The 25,096-nt window shown below is 42.8% G+C and overlaps 2 protein-coding genes across 3 annotated transcripts in view; both read right to left on the minus strand.

The window, feature by feature from the left end:
* Positions 1-25,096, minus strand: part of ADAM10 (ADAM metallopeptidase domain 10) — a 256,301-nt gene that overhangs the window by 184,638 nt on the left and 46,567 nt on the right. The window lies entirely within an intron of this gene.
* LOC143964489 (uncharacterized) lies at positions 482-6,242 on the minus strand. Its single transcript, XM_077474260.1, has 4 exons — positions 5,319-6,242; positions 5,073-5,232; positions 1,664-1,814; positions 482-1,544 (listed from the first exon to the last, which is right to left on the minus strand). The coding sequence occupies exons 1-4, from the start codon at positions 5,497-5,499 to the stop codon at positions 981-983; spliced, it is 1,056 nt and encodes a 351-aa protein (XP_077330386.1). The 5' UTR covers positions 5,500-6,242; the 3' UTR covers positions 482-980.

A 25,096-nucleotide genomic window follows, 5' to 3' on the forward strand; every position in this document is an offset into this window, starting at 1 on the left:
TGGACAAGGACATAGTTATCAAGAAAAAATCTTCAATTACAGACTAAGTCGTGCAAGACGCGTTGTGGAATGTGCATTTGGGATAAGTGCAGGAAAATGGCGGGTACTACTAAGTACAATGCAGTTAGATGTTGAAAACGCTATCCAAGTAGTACTTGCATGCTGTGTTCTCCATAACTTTGTAATTGAAAATGATAGAATATCCACAGATCCTGCCCCTCCCAACACCAATCAGAACATTCAATACATGGACCTACGCCCAACAGCCAGAGCAATGACCATTCGAAACAATTTTGCAGAATACTTTGTTTCACCTGTTGGTAGCGTGCCCTGGCAGGATACCCATATTTAGTCTGATTGCTAGCTCAAAGTTATTGACATTTTTGAAAAATGCTACTGTGGTTCATTCAGTTTCAATAAAGGATTTTTTCTTTGTCCCAATTTTTAATTATATTTACATTTTTTAATTTAAGCATGTTACTTTGTTTCACTTGCTAATTATTTTTTAATATAATTTCTAGGTTACTGTATTATAACCATCGATAAACACTTTAAATTATGGAGAATGGGCATGAATACTGTAATCTCGTAAAACCTTATGGGATTATAATGTCTTAGATTAAACAAAGGATGTGATAATGTAACACTTCTCTAAATATAGAGCCACCAAAAATATATATAAATGTATATAAATAAAAGATTTCATTACATTTCAACTTATCCACACATCTAATATTTATGGACACCAATTCATAATTTTCAAATATTATTTCTTTATTAAAAGAAAATTTAAAATCTAAAATTGAAACAAAATATAAAATACATTATAATCAAAAAGTGCAAACAGTATAATATTTATTCAAAATCAAACATTTTTTCAAACAGTGCAAATATCAAAAAAATTTAGTGCAAAAGGGTGTGAAAAGTGCTAACTAATAATATGATCAATAAAGGAAAAAAAACAAATTGTAATAATTAAATTATAAGTTATGATATGTCCCGTAGTTATCCTGTGAACTTTCGTCAACGGGGGAAGGATTACCCATCCGTGGCTGAAGGGGTGGGAGCTGGGACATTGTCTGTGGCATAAATGGTGTGCCAATTGTTGACGACATTGCATATTGTGCTGGCGGTCTCTGTGTGTGTAGGACGTTACCTGTAACTCCCTGGCTATATGATGAACCTCGTTGGATTGGAATATCCATGAAAGGAGTATTCTGCATCCCCCCTTGGACAATGTTCAGTGGCGGTGGGGGCCGCGACTGTCTTTCTGCATTTAGACATGCCACGATATAACAATAAATGTTTTCACGGCATTGCCGCTCGCGGTCTTCAGACAATTGTTCAAGAATTACATATAGGCTACGGCAAAAAATACTGCGCCCATTATTTAGGTCCAGGAAGACATCGCTCCGATGTCGTTCCTGGCGTAGCTCTTCTACTAAATTAATAATGTTGGTTTCCACCCTGGTCGGTTCCTGGTCTACGTCACGCGACCGACGCCCCCTTGGCCTGCTTCTTGCAGGAGATCGACTGCGATCACCCTTGAATAAAATAAAATACATACAGTTATTGACATATACATCTTGCACTTATATGACCAAAAGTAATGATGATACATTCTTTTTCTATAAAAAATCAGAGACCATAGGTTGTGTTATACCTGTATAGAAGCAACCGGTGTTTCACGGTCGCGTGAAATTGGAACTGTAGCCAAAGATAAACTCGCTTGTGATGCACTTGGCACATCCTCCATCTCATTTACTATATCCTGATGGACACTGCCTTCATCCTCTGAAATGTTGGATGTTGTCCTTTAAATAATAAGGTTTAAGTACAGTTAGACATGTGCACATTTTAAAATTTTATTATTTTATTTTTCACAACCCTAAGCCTATCCCCTAACACCAAACCCCCACCCACCAACCTAAAAAAAAAAACGTAGACATAACACTAACCCAACTACTCAATACAAACCCTAAACCCTAAGCCCGAAATTAAACCAAAAACTATCCCTAATTGCTAACCCTAACCCCAAGTTTGTAACCATAAACCCTAATTGCTGACACTAACCCTAACCCTAATTGCTAACCCTAAACCGAAATTGCTAACCCTAACCCTAAACCCCAATTGCTAACCCTAACCCCGATTTGGTAACCATAAACCCTAATTGCTGACACTAACCCTAACCCTAATTGCTAACCCTAAACCGAAATTGATAACCCTAACCCTAAACCCCAATTGCTAAACCTAACCCCGATTTGGTAACCATAAACCCTAATTGCTGACACTAACCCTAACCCTAATTGCTAACCCTAAACCGAAATTGCTAACCCTAACCCTAAACCCCAATTGCTAACCCTAACCCCGATTTGGTAACCATAAACCCTAATTGCTGACACTAACCCTAACCCTAATTGCTAACCCTAAACCGAAATTGCTAACCCTAACCCTAAACCCCAATTGCTAACCCTAACCCCGATTTGGTAACCATAAACCCTAATTGCTGACACTAACCCTAACCCTAATTGCTAACCCTAAACCGAAATTGATAACCCTAACCCTAAACCCCAATTGCTAACCCTAACCCCGATTTGGTAACCATAAACCCTAATTGCTGACACTAACCCTAACCCTAATTGCTAACCCTAAACCGAAATTGATAACCCTAACCCTAAACCCCAATTGCTAAACCTAACCCCGATTTGGTAACCATAAACCCCAATTGCTGACACTAACCCTAACCCTAATTGCTAACCCTAAACCGAAATTGATAACCCTAACCCTAAACCACAATTGCTAACCCTAACCCCGATTTGGTAACCATAAACCCTAATTGCTGACACTAACCCTAACCCTAATTGCTAACCCTAAACCGAAATTGATAACCCTAACCCTAAACCCCAATTGCTAACCCTAACCCTAAACCCCAATTGCTAAACCTAACCCCGATTTGGTAACCATAAACCCTAATTGCTGACACTAACCCTAACCCTAATTGCTAACCCTAAACCGAAATTGATAACCCCAACCCTAAACCCCAATTGCTAACCCTAACCCCGATTTGGTAACCATAAACCCTAATTGCTGACACTAACCCTAACCCTAATTGCTAACCCTAAACCGAAATTGATAACCCTAACCCTAAACCACAATTGCTAACCCTAACCCCGATTTGGTAACCATAAACCCTAATTGCTGACACTAACCCTAACCCTAATTGCTAACCCTAAACCGAAATTGATAACCCTAACCCTAAACCCCAATTGCTAACCCTAACCCTAAACCCCAATTGCTAAACCTAACCCCGATTTGGTAACCATAAACCCTAATTGCTGACACTAACCCTAACCCTAATTGCTAACCCTAAACCTAAATTGATAACCCTAACCCTAAACCCCAATTGCTAACCCTAACCCCGATTTGGTAACCATAAACCCTAATTGCTGACACTATCCCTAACCCTAATTGCTAACCCTAAACCGAAATTGATAACCCTAACCCTAAACCACAATTGCTAACCCTAACCCTAAACCCCAATTGCTAACCCTAACCCCGATTTGGTAACCATAAACCCTAATTGCTGACACTATCCCTAACCCTAATTGCTAACCCTAAACCGAAATTGATAACCCTAACCCTAAACCACAATTGCTAACCCTAACCCTAAACCCCAATTGATAACCCTAACCCCGATTTGGTAACCATAAACCCTAATTGCTGACACTAACCCTAACCCTAATTGCTAACCCTAAACCGAAATTGCTAACCCTAACCCTAAACCCCAATTGCTAACCCTAACCCTAAACCCCAATTGCTAAACCTAACCCCGATTTGGTAACCATAAACCCTAATTGCTGACACTAACCCTAACCCTAATTGCTAACCCTAAACCTAAATTGATAACCCTAACCCTAAACCCCAATTGCTAACCCTAACCCCGATTTGGTAACCATAAACCCTAATTGCTGACACTATCCCTAACCCTAATTGCTAACCCTAAACCGAAATTGATAACCCTAACCCTAAACCACAATTGCTAACCCTAACCCTAAACCCCAATTGCTAACCCTAACCCCGATTTGGTAACCATAAACCCTAATTGATGACACTATCCCTAACCCTAATTGCTAACCCTAAACCGAAATTGATAACCCTAACCCTAAACCACAATTGCTAACCCTAACCCTAAACCCCAATTGCTAACCCTAACCCCGATTTGGTAACAGTAACCCCTATTTGGTAACTAAAATCCTACCTGCTAACACTAATCCCTATTTGATAACCCTCAGCACTACCCATACTCCATAACCACCGGACCGAATCATAATCCCTAACCCTTTAACCTTGACCTTAGCTATAACCAATGCCCTTTCCTTACTGTCACCCTTAAGCACTAACCCCTAACATAACTTAAAGGTTAATGGATGGGAGATGGAGAGAAAGGAGGACCAGGAGGAGAGGTGTATGAAGAAAGAAGGGGGAGGGTGAGGGGACTAGAGTGAGTGAGTGAGAAGATCAGAGGGAGAGAGAGAGAGAGGTGGAAAGGCAGTGACTGAACTAAGGGAGGAGGGAGTGAGAGGGGGGGAGAGGGAGTAGAATAGCAGAGGGAGAGAGGGGGGTGGAGAGGCACTGAATGAAATAAAGATGGAGGAGGGAGTGAGAGAGGCTGAGTGAGATAGAATATGAGAAGAGGAGGGGGTGATGGAGAGGGACAGTGGGTTGAGATGCATACATAAATACATACATACATGCATACTACACACAATTATCTGACAATTAAATTTAATATATTAACGGATATTATATTATCCAGTCTAAAATTTATCTTCAAAAAATAAAAAAATTAAAAATGTATTAGAATCTATTTTAAACACAAAAAATAGAGAAAATTGTACAAAAAATATACCGAAAAAATTATAATAGAAAAATTAAAAATATAAATAACATATATTAAAATAAAAAAATTAAGAATTTAGATCTCAAGTTAAAATTTTAAAAATTTTACTTTTAAAAAAAAAATTAATGTTACAAAATAATATAAATTGATAAATAAATTTAAGTTTACTTACGCTCTTGAAATTAAACTGTCCCTCAAAAAAGACAATTGGACAGTCAAGGGGTGGGTTTTGTAGGTGGATTGGGCTCCACTGCGGTTTGATTCTTTTTCTTTTTTTAGATCTCTCTTTACTCTGTCGGCCAAAGATCTCCATCTTTTTTGAAATGATGCCACTGTGCAATGATTAAAAATCAACTTAAAAACTGAAAATACAAATTAACATACCCCAAAATTTTGACCAAATATAGATTGAACTTACCTCGAGTTTCTTGCTGGGATCTGGAGAGGTCTTCCCAGTTTGGGGTCAAGTCTTTGGCCAAATTTTCCCATGTCCTCTGTTTGGCAATCCGGTCAGGGTACAATTCATGGGATTTGTCCCATAATTGTACATAATTTTGAATTACTTCAATCAAGTTGTTTTGGCTCACATCAGAAGTCATTTTTTAGGAGATGTTTCTTCAAAGCTGGCAATCCAAGGTGTAGGAGATGTGTCTTCAAAGATGGCAATCCAAGGTGTGGACAAGCCTAGCTTGGGGGAAGGGGGGTGGCTTGTGGAAAAAAGTTTCAGTTTCATGAAGGATGTGTGTTCTACATGGAAACATGGTGGGGGAGGGGGGCTGACTAGACATTAAGTTTTTCTATGACAATGCTATGGCTTGGCCAGACTAGGTGGAGCCACTGATTAGATTAGAAATTGGATGAGTATTTGGGGCAAAGAAGTGAAGGAATTCCTCATTGTACAAGCTAATGGAAACACTAGAGATATTATGGGATTGTGTCACAAAGTAAATACACTCTATGAATTATATAAAGTAATTACAACTTTTTCCTAACATTTTTTATTGTTTTCTATGAGTTTAAATCATATTTCAGAATTTTCAGGTACCAAAAATTGGGTTCCTTTAAAAACGCATATAAACGCAAACGCGGCTAAACGCGGTTGCCGCGTTCAGCCGCGTTTAGCCGCGTTTAGCCCCGTTTTGCGTCTGAAACGCAGAAATTTTTGTCTCTGAACGCATTTTTTTGCTTCTGGAAAAACGAGATTAAACGCAACTGCATATAAACGCAAAAAAACGAGACTGTGTGCATGGACACATAGGATAACATTGAATGAGTTCAGGTGCAGTTGAAAAAACTGTCCAACTGCATCTGAACGCGCGTTTAACTGCGTCTCGTGTGCATGAGGCCTTAGGCTCATCTTCCATGACACTGCACTCCACGCTGCCTTCCATTGTACCAACCTGGAACACAGACCTTGCTGGCCACATCTCCCGTCATACCACAGACTCCATACACCTGGACTGGCATGTCGATCATCTCCATCTGGAGGTTATTATCAGATGACCCTTACATTCATATCCTTCATATGAGTGGTCATTTGCTAAACCTTGTTACATTAAAATATTACACTTAGGCCTCATGCACACGAGACGCAGTTAAACGCGCGTTCAGATGCAGTTGGACAGTTTTTTCAACTGCACCTGAACTCATTCAATGTTATCCTATGTGTCCATGCACACAGTCTCGTTTTTTTCCGTTTATATGCAGTTGCGTTTAATCTCGTTTTTCCAGAAGCAAAAAAATGCGTTCAGAAACAAAAATTTCTGCGTTTCAGACGCAAAACGCGGCTAAACGCGGCACCCGCGTTTGCGTTTATATGCGTTTTTAAAGGTGACCTTTTTTTTTACATTAAAAATCTCAAAAATGATTGCAAATGATGAAAAACCATTAGAAAAATATTTTAAACAATTGCAATTGCAAGTGGACAATCCACAACTTGTGGCAAGTGATGTGGCAAGTGGACAATCCACAACTTGTGGCAAGTGACATGGCAGGTGGCAAGTGATGTGGCAAGTGGACAATCCACAACTTGTGGCAAGTGGCGTGGCAGGTGAAGTGGCAAGTGACGTGGAAAGTGGACAATCCACAACTTGTGGCAAGTGACGTGGCAAGTGACCTGGCAGGTGACGCGGCAAGTGGAAAATCAACAACTTGTGGCAGGTGACTGGCATGTGACGTGGCAAGTGGACAATCCATAACTTGTGGCAGGTGACGTGGCAAGTGACGTGGCAAGTGGACAATCCACTTGTGTCAGGGGACGTGGCAAGTGACGTGGCAAGTGGACAATCCACTTGTGGCAGGTGATGTGGCAAGTGACGGGGCGAGTGGACAATCCACAACTTGTGGCAGGTGATGTGGCAAGTGATGTGGCAAGTGGACAATCCACTTGTGGCAGGTGACGTGGCAGGGGACGTGGCAAGGGACGTGGCAAGTGGACAATCCACAACTTGTGGCAGGTGATGTGGCTGGTGACGTGGCAAGTGGACAATCCACATCTTGTGGCAGGTGACGTGGCAGGTGACGTGGAAAGTGGTGTGGCAAGTGGACAATCCACAACTTGTGGCAGGTGACGTGGTAAGTGGACAATCCACAACTTGTGGCAGATGGCATGGCAGGTGACGTGGAAAGTGGACAATCCACATCTTGTGGCAAGTGACGTGGCAGGTGATGTGGCAAGTGGACAATCCACAACTTGTGGCAGGTGACGTGGCAGGTGATGTGGCAAGTGATGTGGCAGGTGATGTGACAAGTGGACAATCCACATCTTGTGGCAAGTGACGTGGCAGGTGACATGGCAAGTGGACAATCCAAAACTTGTGGCAGGTGACGTGGCAGGTGACGTGGCAAGTGATGTGGCAAGTGATGTGGCAAGTGGACAATCCACAGCTTGTGGCAAGTGACGTGGCAAGTGGACAATCCACAACTTGTGGCAGGTGACGTGGCAAGTGGACAATCCACAACTTGTGGCAGGTGACGTGGCAGGTGACGTGGCAAGTGAACAATCCACAACTTGTGGCAGGTGACGTGGCAAGTGACGTGGCAGGTGATGTGGCAAGTGACGCGGCAAGTAGACAATCCACAACTTGTGGCAGGTGATGTGGCAAGTGACGTGGCAGGTGATGTGGCAAGTCACGTGGCAAGTGGACAATCCACAACTTGTGGCAGGTGATGTGGCTGGTGACGTGGCAAGTGGACAATCCACAGCTTGTGGCAGGTGGCATGGCAGATGACGTGGAAAGTGGACAATCCACATCTCGTGGCAAGTGACGTGGCAGCTGACGTGGCAAGTGGACAATCCAAAACTTGTGGCAGGTGACGTGGCAAGTGACGTGGCAAGTGATGTGGCAAGTGGACAATCCACAGCTTGTGGCAGGTGGCATGGCAGATGACGTGGAAAGTGGACAATCCACATCTCGTGGCAAGTGACGTGGCAGCTGACGTGGCAAGTGGACAATCCAAAACTTGTGGCAGGTGACGTGGCAAGTGACGTGGCAAGTGATGTGGCAAGTGGACAATCCACAACTTGTGGCAAGTGGACAATCCACAGCTTGTGGCAGGTGGCATGGCAGATGACGTGGAAAGTGGACAATCCACATCTCGTGGCAAGTGACGTGGCAGCTGACGTGGCAAGTGACGTGGCAAGTGGACAATCCAAAACTTGTGGCAGGTGACGTGGCAAGTGACGTGGCAGGTGACGTGCAAGTGATGTGGCAAGTGGACAATCCACAGCTTGTGGCAAGTGACGTGGCAAGTGGACAATCCACAACTTGTGGCAGGTGATGTGGCAAGTGGACAATCCACAGCTTGTGGCAAGTGACGTGGCAAGTGGACAATCAACTTGTGGCAGGTGACGTGGCAGGTGACGTGGCAGGTGAACAATCCACAACTTGTGGCAGGTGACGTGGCAAGTGACGTGGCAGGTGATGTGGCAAGTGACGCGGCAAGTAGACAATCCACAACTTGTGGCAGGTGATGTGGCAAGTGACGTGGCAGGTGATGTGGCAAGTCACGTGGCAAGTGGACAATCCACAACTTGTGGCAGGTGATGTGGCTGGTGACGTGGCAAGTGGACAATCCACAGCTTGTGGCAGGTGGCATGGCAGATGACGTGGAAAGTGGACAATCCACATCTCGTGGCAAGTGACGTGGCAGGTGATGTGGCAAGTGACGTGGCAAGTGGACAATCCACAATTTGTGGCAGGTGACGTGGCAGGTGATGTGGCAAGTGGACAATCCCCAACTTGTGGCAAGTGACGTGGCAAGTGGACAATCCACAACTTGTGGCAGGTGCCGTGGCAAGTGACACGGCAAATGCAAGTGTACAACTGCTCTCTATGCTGCTGCTGCTCACTCTGATCAAAATAGCAGAAATAGTTTAAAAAAATGCTTTGAGAGCTTGGGGAGGGTCTACATGATGTTATCTTTATAAACGCGTTTAAACGCAAACGCGTCTAAACGCGGCATGCAAACGCGGCAAAGCGCGCGTTTCTAAACGGGCGTTTCAGCTTTTTTTTAACAGAGGTTTCATCTGCGTCTCGTGTGCATGAGGCCTTAGGAGGCGCTTTTCTCTTAGCTTCACAAAAACCACTTAGGCCCCTTTCAAACTGAGGAGCTTCTAAACTGCCAGTAAAACCCCAAGTGCTTTTGAAGAGCTTTTCATTAATTTCAATGGAGAGGGGTTTCTCACCATCCTGCCAGCGCACTGCCCCAGTGTGAAAGCATTCACTGATTTTATGGAAATACTGTATATACTCATGCATAAGCTGCGTTTTTCCAAACTTTTTTTATGCTGAAAAAGCCCCACTGGAGTGAGGCAGAAGGGCCCGGCTGTCCGGCAGGGAGGGGAGAAGGCAGGGGTAGGTGCAGGAGATCTCCGTAGCTGAGCTGGCTTTTAGAATGTGTGCAAGTTTTTATTGAGCCAACATCGGGCTCTTTGCAGCCCCCTCTGGTAAATTCTTGCATGTGCATCCCTCGTTTGTACTGCACAAGAACTGGGACAAGGAACACCTTCCAAAGTAAGGGCAGTTATACAAGTGGGGGGGTTGTGTAAGTAATTTACCAGTAATTGCTGCATTTCCCACCCTAGGCTTATACTCGAGTCAATTCGTTTCCCAGTTTTTTGTGGTAAAATTAGGTCCCTCCGTTCATGTTCAGGTCAGCTTATACGCAAGTATATACACAGTAGGTTTTCGTGGGCTTTTCAGGCGCTTGTTTTAGTGTGAAGCGACTCAGTGGGAACGCCTGAGAAGCGCATCTATCCTAAGTGTTATATACTCCATTGCTTGCTCCCCCCACCCCCCCCCCATTTTACAGGCTATTATGAACTCTTCAAAGAACTCATTGGACTGGCCTTTCATTAGGCATTGAATGGGGTCTACCCTGTGCTCTTGCAATACACGTTTGCCTTGTGCTGCAAACGGTGGCTACCGTGAGCATGTGCGGGAGTCATGCCATTACGGCTCCGGCCACTCACACAGCCAGAGTCTGTGAACCCAGAAAGAAGACTGGGTGAAGATGGAAGCCATCTCATCTGTGACAGCGCAGCACTGGATGGCTTTGTTTTCAAGCAAGTTTCACATGATGCATATTAGCACATTATGGCTTTACACACAGGTTTACTACCGGCTTTAAAAAAATAGTAACCTGTGAAGCAAACCGCATTATACTTGCCTGTTTATTGGTGGGTTAGAGAATAACTTTGCTGTACATCTGAGCTCCCAGAGCAAATCCCATTACACATTGCAGGGTATGTTGAACAGCGTCACCCTCACACTAGTTCACTATGGTTCCTCCCACCGATGCTTACTTCACTTTTTTCTCCTGCAGTGATTAGGGGTCAGGAGAAACCAAAACAGCTGGCTACTTAACCACTCAAAAAAGCTGAAGGATTGGTGTTGTGGGTTTTACCATCCAGTGACATTTCAGCAAACAGGCCAAAGGACAAGCATTGTTTTAGCTCTGAAGATGGTGGTGCATACCCCAAAATATGTCAGCTTGCCAGCGCAGCATTACAGTGTTGGGCCATGCCATTCTCAACTGAGATTTAGGGTCAAACACTGGCATACATCTAATTTTATGAATAGACGTTTGGCTGAAGGTTTTGTTTTTACACAAACCTTTGGCGTTTGAGCCCTCCAGTGTGCGCTTTTACAGTTGTCCATTTCCCAATCTGAGGAGGGTTGCATTGAAGCGTAGCTGAAGGATGTTATTCCTATTGCATTTGATGATCCACTGCACCAGTAGACTTTGAGGAAGAACTACATATTAGTAAGGGTTTGTGTAACACAAAAGTATAATGCAGTGCGTGTACATTATATATATATATATATATATATATATATATATATATATATATATATATAATTTCCCCCCTCATGTGTTAATGTATTTGTATTGTATTTTCAGATAACTACACTGACTAAACAAAAAATTGTACGATCTGGTATCGTCTGAGGAAAGTTTTTGGGCATGTCCGATCGTCGTGATCGGCTCTCCAAAGTAGTGTACACATACTATCTGAATATCGTACCATTCTTCCTCAGACGACAGTTTTCGTCTGATATTCGGATCGTGTGTATGGGCCATTAGGCTGACCTACATTTTCTATAATCTAGACTAAGGCAGACCCAACACAAGGCTGGGTCTATTCTGGCTTTTCACTTTTTTGCTTTATTTGAGGACTTCCTTTAGCGGAAGCTGTATCAGTGGACCTGCAGAACAAGGATTACGCTGATGACTGGACTGTTTCCAATTACACTGTCACAATTGTTATGTTATTCCAATCCAAAAGAAGCACCAGATAAGAAATGGATCCATTTGACTGGAGTTCATTCAAGTTCTTATTGCATTTTTCAAGCCCTGTCAAGTTTTAAGAAATTTGAAGGTGTGGGTTGGAAAAAAATTTCTGGAATGAAAACTACTAAAAAAAAAAAAAAAAAAAAAAAAATTATGTGGCTTTTGTTCAGTAGTCAATTTCATAAATGTTAAAAATGCAAACAAAATCTTTCGAATGCCCTGAGCTTTTTCACACAAATTTTCCTCAGAATTTGTTCAAAAATTCTATCCATTTATGGCCATCTTAAAAAGAGAAAGTAAAAAAACTCTAGAGTGTTTTTCTTCCTCTTCTGCCCTGTAAAGTAAAGGAATAATGTGCTAGTATGCATCACATGCTAGCACAATATGTGACACTTGCCTGCAAATTTAGCCTGCATTGTCCCTGCTGCAGGCTGCATCCATCTTCACCCGTCTTCCTTCCGGGGCTCCAGGCGCAGGCTGTGACTGGCCAGAGCCACACAACATCACTCCAGCGTATACACGCAGGAGCCGCAGGACAAGGCAAAGGGCTCTGAAGACAGGTGGCCGACCAATCAGAAACCCCGTAGCCCACCCTGTCACCGCAGCTGAAGGAGAGAAAACACTGGGGATTTCAAACCCCTGGACAGGCAAACCAGCTGTACGATCTGTCAGAACGGAGGATCGCCAGACTCCAGGTTAGCGGGACCACGTGTGATGGAAAGGGGGGTCCAGTGTAAGTTCACCTTACAGATTTTCTGTAAAGGTGAACTTACACTTTAAGAACAAAGACTGTTCTGAAGTGGCCTCCTAAGAGCCCTGATCAAAATCCCATTGACCATTCACAAAAAAATGCCTGTAACATGGAGCCTGAAAATACCCAAACCCAAAACAGATGCAGTATTTTGCTCAAGAGTGGGGCAAGCTACCTGTTGATAGGTGCAGAAGCCTCATTGAGACCTACTGAAATTGCCTGTCTGCAACCTCTAAGGCTCAGTTCACATACGAGCCACACGGGGTTCACAGCAGGGCTCCGGTGCATCCTGGTTTGCCATCTCAGGCCCGATTTTAGGCTGAATTCGGACCTGAAATGTACCGACAGACGCACAGCGTTTTTGTGAAAAATGCAGTGGACCCACTTTGGAGATGTGAACAGACTCCATAGAGAGCCGGACAAAAGCTCCTGCATCCAATTCTCAATGGTGTGAACCCAACCTAAAGGGTTTACATCAAAATATAACCATAGGTCAAGGGACCCAATATTTTTTGTCAATGCCATTTTCATGAGCTTCATTATTGAAAATATTCTGTTGTATCAAAAGCAAAGTTCGATATGATTAAAATATGAAACACAGATAGATGTGATTTATTTTTGCCAGTTTTAAGTTCTTACAGAGCAAATTGTTTTGTTTTTCCTGGAAGGTGGTCCACAATTGGATATGAAGAGGATTTCAGCAAAATCAGCTATATGGTCTTTACTGCAATGTGTAACAAGTGTAAAATGCTACATAGAAAAACAATGCTGGCTACATTTTATTTTTTATTTTTTTTAATTAACAAACATAAAAAGGAGTTGTTACTCTTTATGTGGAGGTCCACCCTAAAGTGGAGCTTCCGCTCATTGGAACCCTCCCCCCCTCCGGCGCCACAATTGGCACCTTTCAGGGGGGAGGGGGGTGCAGATACCTGTACAGTACAGGTATCTGCACCACTTCCGGCATAGATATCTGCAGAATCTACGCCCCTTTCTGAAGGTCCCCCGCTGTCTGCTGGGAAAACACGGATCCCAGAGACAGCGGGGACCATCCTTATTGCACAGCGCATCTCGCGCATGCGCAGTAGGGAACCGGGAAATGAAGCCGCAAGGCTCCACTTCCTTATTTCCATACCCAAGATGGTGGCGGCAGCACCCGAGAGACGATCGAGAGATCGGCTTCGGGTGCCGACATCGCGGGCGCGCTGGGCGGGTAAGTGTCAATATTTTAAAAGTCAGCAGCTGCAGTATTTGTAGCTGCTGGCTTTTAAAAAAATAAAAATAAAATGGCGGACTCCCGCTTTAAGGAATAAATCATGCCCTTTTGCAAGTAGCAGGTATTGGAAGGAAGCAGCTTTATAGCTGAGCTCATGAAAATAATCCAATATCAGGTTGCAGCAGACACAGCGATAGCAGGGAGTCCACACGCTACAGAAATTACATTCCCTACCTGTTCCCTTCTAAACAGCAAGCATTTCAATTTAAATAATATAAACAGCAGCAATTAGGAGTAGTTTAAGATATTTCACTAGACAGGATTTCAATTAAGTTGATAATTTTTTTGGGGGGGCGCCTGGGGCAAACCTGTATCATAGAACGGGTGTTCAATGAGATACACTATAAAACTGGATTAAGGTCTGTGCTTGTTAAAAACACCATATTACCAACTGCTAATCGTGGTTACAATTATTCACTCATCATTAAAGCAGAAGTTCACCCTAAAGTGGAAACTCCGCTTATCTGCCGCTTCCTCCTCCGCAGCTGCAGCAGCCATATTTGGCACCTTTTGGGAGCAGCAGGTATCTGGTTTTGACAGGTACCCGCTCCAACTTCCAGCTCACTTCGCCACAGGAAAGTAAGGCAGAAGATGACCCCCCCCTCTTCCGCCGCCATATTTAGCACCCTTTGGGGGAGGGAGGGAGCTCTTCTTTAATCTGAGCCAGCAACAGAAAGCGAAGGTCAGGTGGAACGTTGATCTGGGAGAGTGGCGAGACGATAAAGCTACACACAGATACATAGCTTGATGAGCGTTTTTGGCATTTTAACATTACGAGTGTGGATTTTATAAATGTTAAATAAAGCGTGTTAAACAGAACTATACTATCAGGATTGCCTGTGTCCTCTTTGCTTTCACTTCCAGCAATACTCGGGAATTAGTGTGCTGATCGGGGCTGAGATTGGACTATTATGCGAGTTTTGCCAATCAAAAATGAGATGACTAAGAGTGAGGAGGCATGCGGTGCATTACACACATTACTTCACTGGTGCCGATCTGAAGTATGCTGTAAGCAAGGATTTCTGGACCATTATAAAAGGACTGTCAATTACTAGTGGATTGGTTATTTACAGTAGGGGTTTCAAACTGGCAGCCCTCCGACTTTTGTGAAACTACACGTCCCACGAGGCACTTGGCTCACAGTTCCAAGCAAGACTCCCACCGATCCGACGCTTGATGGGACTTGTAGTTTCACAACAGCTGGAGGGCCGCCAGTGTAAGATGCCCAATTTCAATTGTTTGAATGCACTCTTATCCCTGGAAGGTGGAGGATCCTCCGTTCTACAGCTTTCAGGTTAAGCGTTGCTGACGTGGTTGCACTTTACTCTGCAGACGAGCTGAATAAAACTGCAAGTGCTGTGGTAAGAATTAAAACGAATAGTTCACTACATTATGTCATACCAAACGTAGATGCATTATATCACACAACCTTTTAGCGATTTGCATTTCAACCTCTTTACTTGCTATATCAGCCAGGCGGCAGAGGTGTGCCTTCAATTTAATAGCTGAAAATAAAAATGGAGCTGTAGGGATACTGGAAAAGGCCTAAAGCAAACAGACCATGTTGTTATCTGTGTTAACAGGAATCAATGTGCAGTGATTTATGTTTCCCTATTAAAATTCCAAATACAATCAGCGTAGAAGAAGAAGAAAAAAAAAAAAAAGTGCATATAGAAAATTGATCTAAACCCAACTAGTCTTTTCCAGCAAGCAAACAATGCACGGCAATTCTACTATTTATAGAAAGTGTGTATAAATGGTCCAATTCATCTGCCAATGTGCACTGAGTACAGGGTGGAATTACTCCTTGCAAACCAGGTTAACTGGAATTCTTTTGTGCCCCTGACAGCCGCATTCCTTAGAGACAATTGTGCGGTCGTGCGACGTGGCTCCCAAACAAAATTGACGTCCTTTTTTCCCCAAAAATAGAGCTTTCTTTTGGTGGTATTTGATCAGCGCCTTTGGTTTTTTTTTTTTGTGCTATTAAAAAAAAAAAAAAAAAAAAAAGCAACAATTTTGAAAAAAAAAAAAAAAAAAAAAAATTTTTACTTTTTGCTATAAGAAATATCCCCAAAAAAAAAAAAAAAATATATATATATATATATATATATATATATATATATATATATATATATATATATACACACACACACACACACACACACATACACATACACATACACATATCTATCAAACATTTCTTTCCCCTTAGTTTAGGCCGATTCGTTTGCTTATACATTTTTTTCCCCCAAAAATAATGCAATAAGCAATTATTGATTGGTTGGCACAAAAGTTAAAGCGTTTACAAAATATTGGATAGTTTTATGGCATTTTTATTCACCTTTTTTTACTAATTGCGGCAATCAGTGATTTTTATTGTGACTGCAACATTATGGTGGACACAGACATTTTTGAGACCATTGTCATTTATACAGCAATCAGTGCTATACAAATGCACCGATTTCTGTGTAAATGACACTGGCAGTAAAGGGGAATAATCAGTAGGTGGCAGTGTAGGGGTTACCTGTGTCCTAGGGGCGTGGCTGCGATTTACAGAACACCGATCTCTGCTCCAATCACATGGAGCAGAGATCAGTGTCACTTGTTGCTAGGCAGAACAGGGAGATGCTGTTTATTATAATATTATTATTATTATTATTATTATTATTATAATACAGGATTTATATAGCGTCGACAGTTTACGCAGCGCTTTACAACATTGGGGTAGACATTACAATACAATTCAAGACAAGGGGAATCAGAGGGCCCTGCTCGTTAGAGCTTACAATCTAGGAGGGAGGGCCAAGTTATACAAAAGGGTAATAGCTGTGGGGGATGAGCTAATGGAGACAATAGTTAAGTTGTTAGATTGAGGCCGGATAGGCTTCCCTGAAGAGGAAAGTTTTAAGGGATTGCCTAAAAGTGGATACATTTGGAGACAGTCTGACAGATTGGGGTAGCGAGTTCCAGAGGATGGGCGAGGCTCGGGAGAAGTCCTGTAGGTGGATATGGGAGGAGATGAGGGAGCTAGAGAGCTGGAGGTCTTGGGAGGAACGAAGTGGGCGATTAGGTTGGTATTTTGAGACTAGGCTAGTGATGTAGCTGGGTGCAGAGTTGTGGATGTCTTTGTAAGTGTTAGTATTTTGAATTTAACTCATCGGCATCTCTCCGCAGTGATAGAGTCCACTGGTGTCCCGACCGACACGCGAGTGCGCCACCGGCCGCACGGGGCAATTTTAAATGGACGTACCTGTATATCAATTTGCCTACCATTCTGCTGATGTACATAGTCATGCGCCGGTCGGGAAGTGGTTAATAAATAGGATTGCCTTTCCCTTGGCTTTTGTACTGCAGAAATGCTACTTGCCAGCAAAGATCCCACCAAATGCAGAGTAGACAGCAAAATGCAAGATTTGGGCTCAGGATACCTCCCTGCATCTTGCTGGAGGTAGTGACATCACAGTACAAATGCCATTACATACACTAAATGCATTTATTTTTTTATTCTGTACTCGGCTATCAGTGGAATTAACCAGTCACATTATTATTTTACAGGTTTTATATAGCACCAATATAGCAGTTTGTGCAGTGCATAACAAAATAAAGGAAGACATTAGTTATATTACAATTTGTTACAAGAGGAATCAGAGGGCCCTACTCAGCTTACAATCGAAAAAGGAAGAGCCAATTGATACAAAAAGGTAATATCGGTGGTGGATGAGCTGATGGAGGAAGTAAAAACAGTGTTCTTTAGAAGCAGGATAGGTTTCTTTAAAGAGAAGGGTTTTCAGGGATCAGCTAAAGATGGATAGATTAGGGGACAGTCGGGCAGATTGGGGTAGGGAATTCCAAAGGATGAGAGAAGCTCTGGAGAAATCCTGGAGGCGAGCATGGGAGGTGGTGACAAGGGAGCAGGAGGTCTTGGGAATAGTGAAGAGAGCGGCTTGGTTGGCATTTTGGGACTAGGTTAGTGACGTAGCTGTGGGCAGAGTTATGGATGGCTTTGTAAGTAGTACTTTGAATTTTATTCATTGGGTGAGTAGAAGCCAGAGAAGGAAGGTCAGATTCTTGAATCCAGGTCTCAGTAATTGCAAGTAGGTTCTGGGAGTTTGTGATAAATAGGTCAGCCGCAATCCACACAATTTCTATTCCTCTTCAGCCTAGAACCAGCCTCACCCTCTCCTGTGCCTGTGTTTGCCAGCACATCTACTTTGTAAAACTTTTTGAAAGTGCACAGATGACTAGGTGGCTGCCTTGTACACTTGGGTCACTGATGGCTCAGGCTCTCAGCAGCACACCGAGGCTGAGCCAGCTGCCTGTAAAGCACCTGGGTGGATACAGACATTGTCGGCATCCCTCCTGAGTTTGAAGTGGGTCTGGATCATCAAAAAGCTCAGCTCTGGCCATACTTATTTTAAAACAATGATAGGATCCAAAAAAAATAAAAAATAAAACACCCCACTATGGAATTATTTATCAATATATGAAACACTGCCCTTAAACCTCAAAACAAAAAGGCACACTATTAGACTATATTCACACAATCATGCCGATTTACTCATCAAGAGCCAGTAAAAAATGTTTTCGGTACCCTATACACATGTATAGTTTGTGCCAACATTTACATTTGTACACTCTATATAGACCCTACAAAATGATGCTGCTGTTAAAAAAAAAAAAAAAAAAAAAAAAAAAAAAAAGGAGGAGAAGTACCGCTCGTTTGGCTGCACTTTTACCGGTGGCTCACTGGAGTGTGGGTCCTTTAGCACTCGTGACCCGTTTTCAGCAGAGGGCTGAAGTCCACTGTCTGATGTCAGAGCTGGTCCAGGCTTTGGCAAGACCACCACCATATGGTCGGGATCCGCTCACATGCCTGGACTGGCACCCGGTTCAGCCTCAGAGAGCTGTAGAGAGCCCGAGCCGGCCCGCTGTACCCCCCCCCCCTCCAAAAGCTCAGCAATCCAGTGAGCATGGGGGGAGGCAGAGCAGAGAGATGCTGCCTCACAGTAACCAGCTCTCTGCTCAGGGAGCTGTGAGAACCGATTGCCGGTGTTTGGACGCTCAGTTCTCAGGGTTAGAGCCAACGGGGGGGGGGGGGGGGGGATTCTGAATCCAGCTAGGCAAGTATGGCACTGCAAAAAATATATAAAAACACACACAATGTCCATACTTCTCTTTGAAGTCCCACATGTATTGTAAACAATGCATAGCCAGCAGCGGCACCACCACCGATTACACATTTCTTTTTTTACATCAGCCCTGAATGACTCATTATGCACAACTGAATGCCTCATTTGTGGCTGACCTAAGCATCAAATGGTGCAAAATCAACAGTGGTGCCGCTGGCGGCAGTCACTAGGGTCCATGCACACGTTTGTGCATACTTTTACAAGTTACGCTGCTAGCTTTAGCCCCCTAGCCTTTTAGACTGCATACAAGACTATGCATCTGTGTACAGTCAGTATAAAATGAGACCTTAGTCTGAGTTTGCTGGTATCCTCTCTACTGAAGGACATCCAGCACCTCCCATTTAAAGGATACCTGTACAAGAAACATATGAAGGCTGCCATTGAGGTGTTCCTTCCGAAAATAATGACTGGTTGTCCCTGGCTTTTAGAGTTACTGACTTGAAGTCTATGGTTCAAGAAAGGAAGGACAAGAACAGAATTTCTAGAGCATCATGAAAGTTGGAAGTTCATATTTTCAGGAGTAAGATGTCAGCAATGACAGCGTCCATACTTCACTACAAAGACCTGGATGTCCATAACAGGAGCATTCTAAAAAAAAAAAAAAAAAACACACCACCCACACACATTACGTAATGGAACGTTGACACTGAAAACTGAAGCAATAGAGAAAGTGTCCAAAGACTTCTCCCTGCAAATGGGGCGAGACACACAGATGACTTTGCTTCTGTGAGCCAATCTACTGGGAAATCTGATACCGCCAGTAATCTTTCCGCACCAATAGCGGACACTCCCTTCCTGCCTGACAACACACAGCAGTTTTGAACTTTATTACACGGATCACACCCAGTCCACCAGATGTGCTCTCCCTCCCCCCCGTTTATAAAGATATATACTGTATGCACTGAACTAAAGCAGAAGTCTGGATTACTATGTCACATCATACGGCTTCATATTCCAGGAAGATTATATATATATATATATATATATATATATATATATATATATATATATATATATATATATATATATATATATATATATATATATATATATATATATATATATATATATATATATATATATATATATATATATATATATATATATATATATATATATATATATATATATATATATCCCCCCCCCCCCCTTTCTCCTGTCCCTTGTATAGGCCAACACATAAACTAAAGCTATACATGGTTTAAGATACCTCTGGGAAAAGCGGATCTTTACTGCATCTGAGCACCACAAAATTCATTTTTAATATTCCCCCATCCATGCACATTTCCGTGCTTATTTGGATTGAGAAATCACTTTGAAATACAACCCCCTAGCATTTCTGGCCATGACCATCTTGAGTATGGGCAAATGTTTCAAGCAGCATTTACTTCCTGGGATCAGTCTGCCCTTAGCTCAAGCATGCAGACAAGAGTGCTTAGCTGAGAAAACCCCTGCTTACCTCAAGACCGCTGGGATTAGATATTTGCCTAAGCAAGATACCAGGAATAAAACTGAAGAAATATGGGGGGGGGGGGGGGGGGGGGGGAGACAAACACACACGAGGATTAAAATAATCAGTGTTGATCAGGAGCGTGAAGTTCCACTTTAACCCCTTCCCAAACAATAATGCAAGTCGGCAGAATGGCATAGGTGGGCAAGAGGGCTTACAGTATGTCCACTTTAAGATGCAGCATTGTGGGGGTTGCGCGCGGTGTGTGGTCAGTGACCGCGGGTCCCACAGACTGTCTGCGATCGTGTCACAGAGCGGAAGAATGGGGAGAAACAAGGCATTTCCCCTTTCTGCCTAGTGATATGACAGATCACTGCTCTGTCATCGGGAACAGTGATCTTTGTCATGCGAGTTGTAGTCTTCCCCCCCCAGTTAAAATCACTTCCTAGGACACAATTAACCTTGATGGCCCCCTAGTGGTTAACCCCTTCCTTGGCAGTGTAATTTACACAATCAGTGCATTTTTATAGCACCGATGACTGTATGACAATGGTCCCAAAATAGTGTCGCAGTCCCAGTAAAAAACACACAACTGTCTCCCATTCGGTAGACGGTATAACTTTTGCACAAACCAATCAATATATACGGGGGGGGGGGACCACACTTCATACATTTTTGGGGGGATATTTTAGCAAAAAAATATTGCGTTTTTCTCAAAACTGTTGCTTTTTTGTTTATAGCGCAAAAAAAAAAAAAACCCAGAGGTGATCAAATACCACCAAAAGAAAGTTCTATTTGTGATGAAAAAAGGACATCACATTTGTTTGGGTGTAACGTCGCATGACCGCGCAATTGTCGAAGTAAAAACCAACGCAGTGCCAAATCACAAAAAGCGCTCTGGTCAGGAAGGGGGTAAATCCTTCTGGGGCTGAAGCGGTTAAGTACAGACCAAAAGTGTGTTATTTGTTCTTAAAGCTACACCAGCAAAAACTGGAAGGAACCTACTATGCTGGTTAACAACCTGCACATCAGGTTATGCAAACAGATGGTAGCATTTCACAGCAAGCACTTTCCTTCCTGATCTCCTAAAGCTCGTATCACATTTATGCTCACAATTAAAGGGTAACCGTTTGGAAAATAGAGTAGTAGCTTTAGCCATCTTTGACATGCAGCAGCTTCTAAAATAGTTTCCTCTTAAAAAAACCACAGTAAATTGGTCTATATATTAGGACCCTGAGCAGACGAGTCAGTTAGGCTGGCCACAGATTTATAGATTTTTTTTTGCTCAGCCTGGAGATTAAACAAAAAGAAATTTAGTAGATTGTTCCATTCACAATAAACAGCACAGATGGCCACATCTCCCCTGATGGCTACCGCATTGCTCCTGCGGCTCTCAGAATACCCAAAAAGTGTCTGCCTGGCTGACAATTTTTCCACCAGAGTCCAATTGAATGCAAAAATCAGCTTGTTGAGCCAGGTGGTGCCGACATGTTTACCCAATTCCACATGAATCGGCCAACTTTTAAGCCATACGTGGCAACCTTCAAAAGCACAAGTTCACTTTTGGAAAGTGTTAAATGTTCCAGCTCCTGTCCCCTCTCACTTCTGATCCCCCCTCCCTGTCATAACGGAAAGAAAGGGGTGGGGGAGCAGAATGGCTCCGCCCACCACACAGACATAAATTCGTTCACAGAGTTTTGTGAACTACAACTACAGTCGGCCTCTGCAGCTGACGGCTTGCAGTTTATTGAACTGCGAGGGCGCTGGTTAATGACAGTTGCATTGAGGGTCTGCAGGATCCTAGTATTGTACAATGACCTTGCAGGCTACACAGTAAAAACCTGAATATATTTTTTACCCACAAACAGTTGTGTATTTATTTATTGTAAAAAGTGATCCTAGCATTTAACTTTTCTACCATAAGTCTTAGATCTTTCCTATCAGCTGTGTTAACAAAAATGATCACACAACAGAAAAGGGATTACAATTTAGATGCACGTAGTGCTGATAGAAGTACTGTGATAAAAATGTTCTAAGCTACGTTCCTTATTAGTCTCCTATACTACTAAAAGGTGCATGATGCATCTGAGGCGCTAAGCTATTGCATAATGCACGAAAGCCTTTTGTTTACATAAAACGTAAACTATAAAATACCACTTGCCTAAGTGCTTTCACGAGCCGTCATTTACATTTCCCTGGCACAGTAGTTTAGGCTTTCACTTTGCTGACTTGGAGAAATGGAGTCCTGGGTATAGTCTATGCAACACCAGTCTCTGCTTTAAACTGCCTGTACGCTTGGGTTATTTATCCTTGTGTTCTGATCAGCCTAACACAAATAAAGGTTTAAAGGATAATTCAGCATCTCCTTGTAGCAAGAACAAAATGCAAAAATGATTTACTGCCCCCCATGAACCTATATGTAATGCCAGGGAGAGGTTTAAATGACCGAAGGGCGCTGAATACACAGTGCTCTGTGCATTATCTTAGGATGTGTGGTGCAGTTGAGATGTTAATCAGCTTTAGGAAATGTTCACACCAGATGCACTGGGCAGCCTTGCCCAACTCAATTCCAACACTTAAAAACAAGGCAAAAATCCTTGTTGTCCCAACAGACTGCTGCAGATGAAGATGTTTTACATATTCCAGCAATGCCCCAAAGCAAGACCCTTCTGGCAGGATGTGACAGGCTTTCGCAAACACCACAATTTGGTAGATGTGAGCGATAGCTCTGCTGCCTCCTTGTTGCAACTCTTTCAAAAAGGCTCTCAGAAAGGCAAATCTAGGACTATTTATCTTTCGAACGAGGCGAAGGCCTGTATTCCACTATAGTGGAACCACATGCCCTTCAACTAAATCTTTGGATTGCAAAGTGCAACTAGATTAGGGACACGGAAGACCTTACCACTGCTCTCCACAACACAGAAGAGACTTTAAGGTCCATTTGGATGCTCTGGCAGTATTTTCACTATACTCAGGCATATCTGAATGTGCTAAAGCTGGCCAGAAACAGTTCCTGCTGAATGTATCCAGTCAATCAACTTTGGTACAACCAGCCTGATGGATTTGACTAGAGATTATTGCTTGTGGTCATTATAGCCGCTAGCAATAAACCCTGTTCTCCCAGCGTGGGTGGCTTCCCATGGTTGCATGAAATAAAATTGATCCATCTATGGCTGGTCTTACTCCTGAGTAGCCTGCTAAGCCCTCACCTTTTCCTCTAGGAGCCCCTTTTCCACCTGCCTTCCCCATCTTTACCTCATCCTTGGCCCAATCTCCCCCCTACCTCTGGAGTTTTTTCTGAAACTATGCCAAGGACCTAGAGTGTAATGCCCTTTTGTACAGTCAGATAGTTAGCTTCCGGGAATCTACTATTTTCATGCACCTCTCATCCATGTTTGTTCTATTACTGTTCTGTTTGAATAATATGACTCACTCTTGTATTCAATGTTTTCTAAAGTTACTTATGTTTTGATGTTTTTCTATGGATTATACTGTATACATCATCTAAATAAAATTAGAAAAAAAAATAAACATAATAAAAATAGGAGGGGGTCCTTGTTGCCCATTATAGTGGCCCACACCACAACACTGCGTGCACGCAGAGGGAGGGAAAATAAAAATGGGTCCAAAACCCTTTTTTGGGTCAACGCAATGGTGCAATCCTGCTGCATCATATGGTTGCCAATAATACTCAATGAAATGTCAAAATTTCAATTTGGTTCTAACAAAGGAAAAAAATAAAATAAAAAAGTTAGTCTTAAACAGCACATCTGCACCAATACCAGAATAATGCACACAAACAAAATATGCTGTAGTGCACAATGCTGGTGTGAAAAAGTTCTTCTTTCCATCTCAAAAAGTGATATTTTGAATTGGCAGAGCCAACCTTTTCTTTGCCAACATGTACATAAACATAGAATTTACATAAAAAAACAACAACAATTCACTTGTACAACATCCAGGAATAAAAGCTTGGTTCTCTCTAAAGGCCACGTTTTTTTCCCTCTCGATGAGAGCTACCATCTTGCCAGGTTATATATGAAGGTAGTTGCGCGCTGCTAGTCAAATAAGATAAACAGAATTGCTGCTGCTGTCGCCTATGTGTTCCCACAAAAAATAAAGTATAGTAAGTGAATGAGAAAGCACTGCATTTGAGAAAAAAAAAAAAAAAAAAAAAAAACAACCCATCACAATATAAACGTATTTATTGGCATATAACACACGGCAGTGTATAACACGCACATCCAAGATAAGGGGGAACGTACATTTAAATGCCCATCAATGGAGCCTTATCGGTGTTCATCACCCCATGTCCATTTGCAGCAATCTCTGCCGATAGCGAAAGGAGCTGAGCACCGCCGACATACACAAAGCGGAGTGTACTCGGCTCACAGTCACGCCCAGTCCCTGTGTTATGTCCATCACAGGGCGGGACTGGGCGTGACTGAGCGGAGCCGAGTACACTCGGCTATATGCATCTTGGCAGAGCTCCCTCCTCGGCTCACAATCAGCGGGGGATTGGCATATAACACGCCTATGATTTTCCCCTGATTTTAAGGGGGGGGGGGGGGGGGAAGTGTTACACGCTGATAAAAACAGCAAGTAAAAGTCCATTAGTGACATAGGTGTTAAATCTACTAGATGCAGGAAAGAACATGGAGAAGAAATCCCACCGAGGAAAACCTATTTAACTACAAAGGTCTGACAGAGAATTATCGGAAAGCAATCTTCAAAG

The sequence above is a fragment of the Lithobates pipiens genome, unplaced genomic scaffold, assembly GCF_037356315.1.
Source record: "Lithobates pipiens isolate NorthernLeopardFrog02 unplaced genomic scaffold, aLitPip1_a1.2 Scaffold_8, whole genome shotgun sequence".
NCBI classification, from domain to species: Eukaryota; Metazoa; Chordata; class Amphibia; order Anura; family Ranidae; genus Lithobates; species Lithobates pipiens.